At 62.7% G+C, this 10,349-nt stretch overlaps 1 protein-coding gene across 2 annotated transcripts; it reads right to left on the bottom strand.

Annotated features, from left to right (window-relative positions):
• Window positions 1-414: 414 nt before the first annotated feature.
• Window positions 415-8,995, bottom strand: C5H20orf27 (chromosome 5 C20orf27 homolog). 2 transcript variants are annotated; one of them, XM_032109579.1, is made up of 6 exons: window positions 8,896-8,995; window positions 7,893-7,981; window positions 5,666-5,868; window positions 4,092-4,230; window positions 1,648-1,764; window positions 415-1,022 (listed from the first exon to the last, which is right to left on the bottom strand). In XM_032109579.1, the coding sequence occupies exons 2-6, from the start codon at window positions 7,909-7,911 to the stop codon at window positions 922-924; spliced, it is 579 nt and encodes a 192-aa protein (XP_031965470.1). In that variant the 5' UTR covers window positions 7,912-7,981; window positions 8,896-8,995; the 3' UTR covers window positions 415-921. The 2 variants fall into 2 exon arrangements, with proteins under 2 accessions (XP_031965470.1, XP_031965469.1); XM_032109578.1 differs by lacking the exon at window positions 8,896-8,995 and having other exon boundaries at window positions 7,893-8,182.
• Window positions 8,996-10,349: the final 1,354 nt, after the last annotated feature.

Below are 10,349 nucleotides of genomic sequence, written 5' to 3'. Positions count from 1 at the left end.
GAATTCCTGTCCAGCTGAGACCCCCCACAGTCACTGTGGGGACCGTCGTAGGTTCTGCCACCATCAACCTCATCTCCAACCAAGACCCCCTGGAGATGCCACCATCAATTTCCACCCCAGCTGCAACCTCCTGTCATTGTGGGGACCATCCACCATCGATTCCCTCCCAAACTGAGACCCTGGGGACCCCAGACCCTGCCCCCACCCTCTTCCAGCCCCCCTTTAACTGGAATTTGCCTCATGACCCCCCCCCCCCATCCCCCATCCAGGACTCTTTGGGATTATCCATGGACAACTGGGGGTGTCCCCTGTCCCCTTGGGTGGGTTCATGGAGGGGACCTGGGCTCCCAGCCCTATTCCCAGTGGGATTTTCTTCCTTCCCGAGGTAGGATTTTGTACTTTAACCCCCCCACAGGCATGTAAGATATCTTTATATTTATATATATATATATATATATATATATATAGGCACATAAAACCTCCTGAAACTGCTCCTGGTCCTTGTACCATGAGGAAAAAAAAACAGGAAAAGAGAAAAAAAAACCCAGGAAAAAACCAAGAAAACCAAGGGAAAAAAAAGAGAAAAACAGGGGAAAACCCAAAAAAGAGGCGCTGGCAGCAACACGAGGACATGGCTGGGGACACGGCCCCAACCCCGGAGCCACAGGGAACTCCCCGCTCCCATCCCACATTCCACAGGCAAAATTCCTCCCCAGCCCAGGAAGGAGGAAAATTCCCACCCCAAGAGGCACAATTCCCCCAAAAACCCCCCTGGGGCTGCGGGGTGAGGGCAAAGCAGCAGCAGCAGCAGCAGCAACAAGGGGGGGGGTCCCCCTGCCCGCTTTGGGGACCGTCCTGCGCTTTGGGGACTTTGGGGACCCCTCGTGGGGGCTGTGGGGACCCCCGGGGTGGGGTTTGGGGTCAGTCGAAGCCGTGCCAGTCGCTCTGCTCCGAGTCGTATTCCAGCTCGGCTCCCACGCAGCGCACCCCGTCCAGGAGCATCGGCGTCCCGTGGTGGCGGTCTGGGGACATCGGGGGACGTGGCTCAGGGACAGCTCTCTGTCGCTTTGCCCCTTTTTAGGGGGTTTGGGGGGTTTTAGGGTCGCACGGGTTTGTCCATCCCAGCGATGCTGGGCCCGGGTGGGGGATGTGTTGTCCCTTGTCCTCGTGTCACCGCTGTGGTCAATGCCCAGGGGTGGTGACAACCTCAGGGGGCATAGGGGGCTGGGGGTGGCTGGGATATGGGGTGGGGGACAAGGGGAGCAAGGGGGTGTTGGGGTTTATGGGGAGGGTCCCAGGGATGGGGGGGCAGGGGGGGCTCCCAGGAATAAGAAGGATCCCAGAGATTGGGGGGTTCCAGGAATTGGGGGCTCCCAGGGACAGGTGGGACTCAGCCAGGCAGAGGGGCCCTGGGCACATTGGGGTCACCCTCCACCCCCTCCCTTCACCCCTTCCCGAGGGTCTCCTCAACCCCTGGGGCTGGGGAATTTCTGGGGTGAAATCCCTCACTTTGGGCAATTCCTCAGCAGTGCCCAGGAGCTGGGACAGCACCATGGCTGAACTGGGACAACTGGGCGAGAGGGGCTGGGCCTGGGGTGGGGTGGGGGGGAACAGGGAGGGACCCCAGGACCCGCCAGAGCTCCTTACCCATGACCCGGGCCTGGACGGTGACCTTGACGTGGCCGGGGCCGTGTCCGGCGAGGAGCAGCTCCTCCCTCAGCACCCCCTCCTTGTGCGCCGTGTACTCGCAGCGCACGCTGTGCCCTGGGAACGGGACGTGGAGGGGCTGCCTGAACCCTGCCTGCGCCTTCCTGAGCCTTCCCTGCCCTGCCTGGGTCCTCCCTGCCCTGCCTGGGTCTTCCCTGTCCTTCCTGAGCCTTCCCTGCCCTGCCCGAGCCTTCCCTGTCCTTCCTGAGCCTTCCCTGCCCTGCCCGAGCCTTCCCTGTCCTTCCTGCGCCTTCCCTGCCCTTCCTGAGCCCTCCCTGCCCTGCCTGACCTTGCCTGTCCCTTCCCTGTCCTTCCTGAGCCCTCCCTGCCTTCCCTGCCCTGCCTGTCCCTTCCCTGTCCTTCCTGTGCCTTCCCTGCCCTGCCTGAGCTCTCCCTGCCCTGCCCAAACCTTCCCTGTCCTGCCTGTGCCTGCCTGAGCCTTCCTGATCCTGCCTGAGCCTTCCTGATCCTGCCTGAGCCTGAGCCCTCCCATCCTTCCTGCCCTGCCTGAGCATTCCCCGCCCTCCCTGAACCTTCCCTGCCCTCCCTGAACCTTCCCTGCCCTGCCCGAACCTTCTCTGCCCTGCCCTGCCCTCCCTGAACCTTCCCTGCCCTGCCCTACCCTACCTGATCCTCCCTGCTCCTTCCCTGCCCTCCCTGACCCTTCCCTGCCCTGCCCGAACCTTCCCTGCCCTCCCTGCTCCTTCCCTGCCCTCCCTCCTTCCCCTGAGCCCTCCCCATCCTTCCCACCCTGCCCGAATATTCCCTGTCCCCTCCCTGCCCGTCCCCTCCCTGTATCCCCCACACTCCACCCACGTCCCCCCCAGAGCTCTCGGGGGGCCCTCCAGGGCTCCTTCCCCTTGCATCCGGCCCCGATCCCGGCTCCGATCCCCATCCCGATCCCGGTCCCAATCCCGGCTCCGATCATCGGCCCCAGTCCCGGCCCCAGTCCCGGTCCCGATCCCAATCCCAGCCCCAACTGGGAATCTCCAAACAAACCCTAAAGCGCTTTCTTGGGATGGAGCCAGCGGCAGGTGGGAAAAGCCCTGTCCCCGTGCTGTCCCCACTGCCGGGAGGTGACACCGAGGGCGCCCCGAGGGGACAGGGATGTGGCAACCAGCATCCACTGGCTGTGGGACAACTGGGATGGGACCGAGGTGGCCCCAGGGACCTGCGGTGTCCTCGGAGTGTCCCCAAAGAGCTGCCACCCAGCCCAGGGTGACGCTCAGCTGTCCCCAGGCACGGCCCCGCTCCCGGATCCCACGGATGTGGCAGCGCCCAACTGTCCCCAAAGTGGAGGTTGGCACCTCTTAGAGCAAACCCTGTCCCTGTCCCCCTGGAAAAAACCTTGTCCCTGTCCTTGCCCTGTCCCTGTGTCCCTTGGAGCCAATCCTGTCCCTGTCCCCCTGGAGCCAATCCTGTCCCTGTCCCCTTGGAGAAAATATTGTCCCTGTCCCCTTGGAGCAAACCCTATCCCGGTCTTTGTCCCCCTGGAGAAAACCCTGTCCCTGTCCCGCTGGAGAAAACCCTGTCCCTGTCCCCCTGGAGCTAATCCTGTCCCTGTCCCCCTGGAGAAAACCTTGTCCCTGTCCTTGCCCTGTCCCTGTCCCCCTGGAGCCAATCCCGTCCCTGTCCCCTTGGAGCAAACCCTGTCCCGGTCTTTGTCCCCCTGGAGAAAACCCTGTCCCTGTCCCGCTGGAGCCAATCCTGTCCCTGTCCCCCCGGAGCCAATCCTGTCCCTCTCCCCTTGGAGCAAACCCTGTCCCTCTCCTTGCCCTGTCCCTGTCCCCCTGGAGCCAATCCTGTCCCTGTCCCCCTGGAGCCAATCCTGTCCCTGTCCCCCTGGAGAAAACCCTGTCCCTGTCCTTGCCCTGTCCCTCTGTCCCCTGGAGCCAATCCTGTCCCCCTGGAGAAAACCCTGTCCCTGTCCCGCTGGAGAAAATCTTGTCCCTGTCCCCCTGGAGCCAATCCTGTCCCTGTCCCCTTGGAGAAAACCTTGTCCTTGCCCTGTCCCTGTCCCCCTGGAGCCAATCCTGTCCCTGTCCCTGTCCCCTTGGAGCAAACCCTGTCCCGGTCTCTGTCCCGCTGGAGCCAGTCCTGTCCCGGTCTCTGTCCCCCTGGAGAAAACCCTGTCCCTGTCCCTGTCCCTGTCCCTGTCCCTGTTCTTTGTCAGGGTCTGGAGTCCCCTCACCCACAGAGACCCCCCCCCAGGAAAAGAAAACCCCAACAACAACAAAATAACGGGATTTGGGGACACTGGGGACCCTGAGAGCGAGGAATTGTCACCTCCTCGGGACACCTGGGTGTGGCCTCCCCCCTCCCCCCCGCTGGAAAAGAGCCGGGCCCGGGCTGGGGACACTGGGGACGAGGAGGGGACACGGTACCTTCCGGCAGGGAGGTGACACTGGTGACGCGCAGGTTGGGGCTGGGGACAGGGAGGGGACAAACGTCCCTGCCCAGCCTCGGCACGGGGGGCAGCAGGAAGGTGATCTCGTACTTGTGTAGGATCTTCAGGAATCCCACCTGGAAAACCGGGATATGGGGCGGGGGGTGGGAGAAGGGGGTGGGGGGGGTGACACCACGGCTGGGCTGCCATTGTCACCCCCCTTGGGGACAAGGGACACTCGAGAGTCCCCAGGAAGGTGGGGACAGCACCTGGAGAGGAGGAATTTTATCCTAAATATTCCCACTGTTAAATCCCGGGGGGAATTTGTGCCCTAAAAAATTCGGGGAATAATAAATAGGAAATAATTTAGGGAGTGATAGGAATAATTTAGGAAATAAATCAGGAAAAGATAACAAACCCGGTGATTTTGCACCAAAAAACCGCAGGAAAAATAAGGAATTTTGGGACAAAATTCTGGGAATGAAGACCCGTGGATATCACGGGAGCAGGGAGAGGTTTTCCAGCCTTTCCTGGAAAAGGCAGGAGCGCGGCTTCCCATGGAATTTCTCCACTGCCGTGATGAAAACCAGAGCCCTCCGGAGCTTTGGAAAAATCCATTTTGGGAAGGGAGTGAGCTGGGATCCTGAGGGTGGAATTCCCAAAAAATCCCCCACGGGCTGGGATCATCCCAAAAAGCTGGAAAAGGATCCAGAGATCCTAAACCCAAAGGGGCTCCGGGAGAGCTGCAGAGGGACTGGGAACAAGGCATGGAGGGCCAGGAGGCAGGGAATGGCTTCCCAGTGGGAAAGGGGAGCTTGGGCTGGGATTTGGGAAGGAATTCCCGGCTGGGTTGGAATTCCCAGAGCAGCTGCGGCTGCCCCTGGAAGTGTCCGAGGAACCGGGATGAGCTCCAAGCTCTTTCCCCCCCCTCCAAATTCTGGGATTTATCCCCTTAAAACCCCAGGAAAAAAAACCCCAGGATCTCCTTTCCTCAGCCACATCCCAACCCCGCCAGTCCCTCCCGGTGCCCCCACGTCCCCGTGGGTGGCACTGCCACCCCCTCATCCCTACGGATCACGTGCCGGGCCTCCGGGTGAGAAAACAACAACAGCCGCCCCCGGCAGCGCCGGATTTGGGATTTGGGATGGAATTCCGGCCTCCCGCGCCCGCCACGAGGCTCTGACTCAGCGCTGGTGGCAGCTGCAGGTGCCACACGTTGGTGGCACCGCGGGTGGCTCCTCGTCCCCTCCGCTGGCATCACCCCCGGAGCCGCTCGGAGCTGGCGGCACCCACGGGAATGTGGCCGGGATAACCGGGAATGGCCACGGTGGCACCCAGCGTCCCCAAAACGGGGCAGAGGGGACGGTGCCACGCGTGCCCGGTGTCACCCCAAAGCCACCGGGACGCGGCGCTGGATTTGGGGGACAAGCGGGACAATGCCGGGAGCACCCCTAGGGAAGGACATGGAATTCTGGGCTGGGAACGCCTCAAAATCTGGGAATTTTCGGGAGTTGGCTGCCCCAGAGTCCCCAGGGCAGGGTGACACCCCCCTGCTGTCCCCTTGTCCCCCACCTTGACCAGGAAGTGGCCGTCCTTGTCCTGGGTCACCATCACGGCCGAGTCGTGCAGCTGCTCCTGGAAGTGGACGTGGCCGTGGGTCCCCTCCTGGGGGTGGCCCTGGGTCCCCTCCTGGGGGTGGCCCTGGGTCCCCTCTTGGGGGTGGCCCTGGGTCCCCTCGGGGGCGAAGCGCACTCCTGTCCCCTTGCCCTTGCTGCCTGCAGGTGACAAAGCCCCCGGTCACAGCCGTGTCCCCAAGAGGGGTGGCCTCGTGTTGGGGGAGCGTGGTGGCACCAGGAGGGGCTTCCTTGTCACCCTTGCCCTGTGTCACCTGGGACAGAGGTGACCTGTGGTGACAGCCAGGTCCTCTCCGAGCAGGGAGCTGCCACCAGCCCATGTCCAGAGGGTCCCCAAGTGTCCCCAAGTGTCCCCAAGCTCGGCAGACTCCTCTTCCTCTTGTGATGCCCTCAGGACAAGTGACACGGGCTGGGGACACAGGGGCATAGGGACACAGGGATACAGGTGGCCAGTGGCCACCTCCAAGCAGGGTCCGGCCACCAGCCCATGTCCAGAGGGTTCCCAAGTGTCCCCAGGCTTGGCAGACTCTGCTTCCTCTTGTGATGTCCTCAGGACAAGTGACACGGGCTAGGGACACAGGGACACAGGGACACAGGTGGCCAGTGGCCACCTCCAAGCAGGGACCGGCCACCAGCCCACGTCCAGGGGGTCCCCAAGTGTCCCCAAGTGTCCTCAAACTCGGCAGACTCTGCTCCCTCCTCGGCCCGAGCGGTGCCACGGGCAGGTGCCACGGGCAGGTGACAAGGCCAGCAGGACAAGGGCCATCAACTTGGGGACAGCGCTGTCCCCAGAGAGGCCCGAATCCCGTGGGATTTTCCACGTGCGCCGCTTCCATGGAAAATCCGCCCCTTCCTCCTCCTCCTCCTCCTCCCCCTCCTCCCCCTCCTCCTCCTCCCGCCGAGCCGCGGCCCCGCTCCCAGCTGGCAGCAGATTGTCACCGCCGCCAGCAGCAGATTGTCGCCTCCCTTGTCGCCTGAAGAAAAGGCTCTTTGTGCCGGCAGCGCCGGGAATCCCGGGATTTAATGAGCCGGGATTTAATGAGCCGGGAATTGACGAGCCGGGTTTAAGGTCCCGCCATTGTTCGGCCCCAAATCCCCTCCCGCACTCGGGGAGGGGGGGACGGGACACGCGGTGACACCGTGGGGACACGCGTGGGGACACGCGGGGGACCCTCCTGGGTGGCACCGCGGCGATCCCAAAGGATCTGCGCAGATCCCAAATCCCGATGCCAGCCCGGGAATCTCAATCGCAAACCCTGATAATCCTAAATGAGCTTTCGGTGGCACTTCGGTGGCACTTGGGGACAGCGCGAGGGTGCCCTGGCCACCCCCTCCCGGGCACGGACCCTCTGGAAAAAGTGGGATTGGAGCAGGAGGAAAGTGGGAATTCACCCCAGGGACAGGCAGGGAATGTGCTGGATCTGAGATTTATGGGAGCAGGGAATCCCTTGGATCTGGGATTTATGGGATCGGGGAATCCCTTGGATCTGGGATTTATGGGATCAGGACCTGCTTGATCTGGGATTTATGGGAGCAGGGAACCCGCTGGATCTGAGATTTATGGGATCGGGGAATCCCTTGCATCTGGGATTTATGGGATCAGGACCTGCTGGATCTGGGATTTATGGGAGCAGGGAATCCCTTGGATCTGGGATTTATGGGATCAGGGAATTCGCTGGGTCTGGGATTTATGGGAGCAGGGAATCCCTTGGATCTGGGATTTATGGGATCAGGACCTGCTGGAGCCTCGGGGTCACCGTGTCCCCCCAAAGGGTGCTCAGGGTCCCCTCCAGGATGCCCCCAACCCTTCGTTCCCGGGAATGAGGCGGCTCCCGGGGCTTTCCCGGCCCCATTCCCGCCGGGATACAGCCGCCCCCAGCCCCATTCCCACGGAAATTCCCGGAGCACAAAGGAGACGGAACCCCACAAAGATTCCTCGGGATTTGTCTCCCCCCGAAGCCCTTTTGGGGTCCCTCAAACCCCTGGAGAGGGGCAGACGGACCTCAAAAGCTGAGCCAGGGACAGAATCGACCCCAAAACCTCCGGGAAACCCCTCAAATCCCTGGATTCAGGCAGAGGGGACCCTAAAAGCTCCGGGAAATCCCTCAAATCCCTGGATCCGGGCAGGGACGGCGGACAGGGAGGGGACACGGGGACTCACTCACCCTTGCTGGCCGTCGCCATCTGTCCCCTCCGCCGTCCGGCGTTGTCGCTGTCCTCAAATTCAGCGGCCGGGGGGCATCGTCCGGGAATGCTGCGGGATTGGGGCGGGAATGGGGTGGGAATGGGATGGGAACGGGAAGGCGCCGATCCCGTTCCCATCCCATTGCGGGGACAGTGGTGGCCGCGTGGTGGCCGCGTGGTGGCCCCGTGGTGGCACCGAGGTGGCCGCGATCCTGGCGGGGAGGAGCCTGCGACAACGCCTGGAATGGGAATCGCCTCATCCCAAATCTCCGGGAAAAGAGGGAATTCGCACCCCGCGCGTGCCTCGGTTTCCCCCTTTTCCTCCCCCCCCCCCAAAACCTCTCCCAGGTTTGGGAATCTTTTCCAGGCTGGAAGGAGCAGCGCAGATCCCAAATTTGGAGCTGTCCCCAGATCGCTTTTCCCGGGATAACGGGGCACGGGAATCCGGGATGTGACATCCCAAAAATGCCCTGGATGGAACTGTGAGGGTCAAACCTCCTCCTCCTCCTCCTCCTCCTTGGGATCGCCCCATGCAAGGACGCGGGACCGGGAACGCCGGCAGGAATTGGGAAGCGGGAGCCCCAAAAGGGGAAATCCATGGAAAAAAACCCCCAAAATTTTGGGAAAAACGGCATAAAACAAAGCCGAGCTGGAAGGAGGGGAGCCTCTCCCGGAGGGAAAATCCCGGGATTTGGGGGCGTCTCAAGCCACACTGGGCAGGGAGGGGAGGGCAGAGCTGTCAGCAAACCTCAGGATCGGGGTGACAGCGGGAGGGGACCCCGGGAGGCGACACCGCGAGGGGACACCGGGCTCGGGTTTGTCGTCCCCTCCCCTTTCCCCAGCCCCGTTTGACCTCCACCATCACCCACGGCCCGCCAGCCCCTCCTCGGGGGTCCCCCGGTCCCTCCGCGCCCCTCCCGGGTGTCCCCGATGTCCCCCCGATGTCCCTCCGATGTCCCCCCGATGTCGCCATCCCCCGCTCACCCCGCCGCTCCCGCTGCCCGCTTCCCGCTGCCGGGACACGCCCCCCGGCTTCTATTGGCTGCTGCGCCCCCACCTCGCTCTTCTATTGGTCGGTGCCCACGCCGGTCACGCCTCCAGGCCACGCCCCCGGCAGCGCTTCCCGGGCGTTACCAAGGGGCGGGACTGTTGCTAAGGGGCGGGGCTAAGGGAGAGGCAGCCAATGGCGGCAGGGCGCGCGTGCCGCGGGGCGCCCCCTTGTGGGCGGCGAGGGGAGGCGCGGGGGGCGTTGCCATGGGAACGGGGAGGGGCGGGGGAGGGGCTGAGGCTTCCCTTCCCTAAATCCCTTCCCTAAATCCCCTCCCTAAATCCCTTCCCTGAATCTTTTCCTTCCCTTCCCTAAATCCCTTCCCTAAATCCCTTCCCTGAATCTCTTCCCTGAATCCCCTCCCTGAATCCCTTCCCTAAACCCCTTCCCTGAATCTGTTCCCTTCCCTGAATCCCTTGCCTGAATCCCCTCCCTGAATCCCTTCCCATTTCATCTCATCCCATCTCGACTCCATCTCATCCATCTCATCCCAAACCATCCCAATTCCTTCCCCTCCCATCCCCATGGATCCCATCTCATTCCCATTCCCATGGATCCCATCCCATCCCCATGGATCCCATCTCATTCCCATCCCATCCCATCCCATCCCATCCCATCCCATCCCATCCCATCCCATCCCATCCCCATGGATCCCATCCCATCCCATGGATCCCATCCCATTCCCATCCCATCCCATGGATCCCATCCCATCCCCATGGATCCCATCTCATTCCCATCCCATCCCATCCCATCCCATCCCATCCCATCCCATCCTCATGGATCCCATCCCATCCCCATTCCCATGTCATTCCCATCCCATCCCATCCCACCCCATCCCATCCCATCCCATGGATCCCATCCCATCCCATCCCATCCCATGGATCCCATCCCATCCCATTGATCCCATCCCATCCCATCCCACGGATCCCATCCCACGGACCCCATCCCATCCCATCCCATCCCATTCCCTGGTGACTGCTCAGCCTGGGAATGTCCAGCCCCATCCTTCCTGTCCCCATCCCGACCTCCGCGTCCCTTCCCACTGGGACAGGGGACAGGGGACAGGGGACAGGGGACAGCGACCGGCACCGGGACACGGCAAATGCCGACAATTCCCATCTGGAGAGCGCCAGGATTGTCCCCCGGGAATGCCGGGGGGACAGGGGGGTCAGGGGACACGTGAGGGACAGAGGGGACACGTGAGGGACAGAGGGGACAGTGCCACCCCCGGGGGGCTGCTCCAGCTGCTGGAACGCTTAAAAACCTGGGATCCACATTCCCAGGAAACCGGGATCTGGATTCCAAGGGATCCCCAGAGCCCCAGCTGTGTCCTTGTCACCGGCACGGTGACATCACACGGCTTGTCCCCAAGGGAGGGGACACCAGGGCC

Source organism: Corvus moneduloides, chromosome 5, assembly GCF_009650955.1.
Source record: "Corvus moneduloides isolate bCorMon1 chromosome 5, bCorMon1.pri, whole genome shotgun sequence".
NCBI lineage: Eukaryota > Metazoa > Chordata > Aves > Passeriformes > Corvidae > Corvus > Corvus moneduloides.
The sequence above is the reverse complement of the archived record's forward strand: the minus strand, read 5'-3'. Positions and strand labels throughout refer to the sequence as shown.

Coding starts and splice junctions, on each gene's coding strand:
- C5H20orf27 (XM_032109578.1), bottom strand. CDS start 8,049: ATGGGAACGGGATCGGCGCCTTCCCGTTCCCATCCCATTCCCACCCCA. Junction 1,765..4,091: donor TGTCACCTCCCTGCCGGAAG/GTACCGTGTCCC, acceptor TCCCGTTCCCAG/GGCACAGCGTGCGCTGCGAG. Junction 1,023..1,647: donor CGTCCAGGCCCGGGTCATGG/GTAAGGAGCTCT, acceptor CGATGTCCCCAG/ACCGCCACCACGGGACGCCG.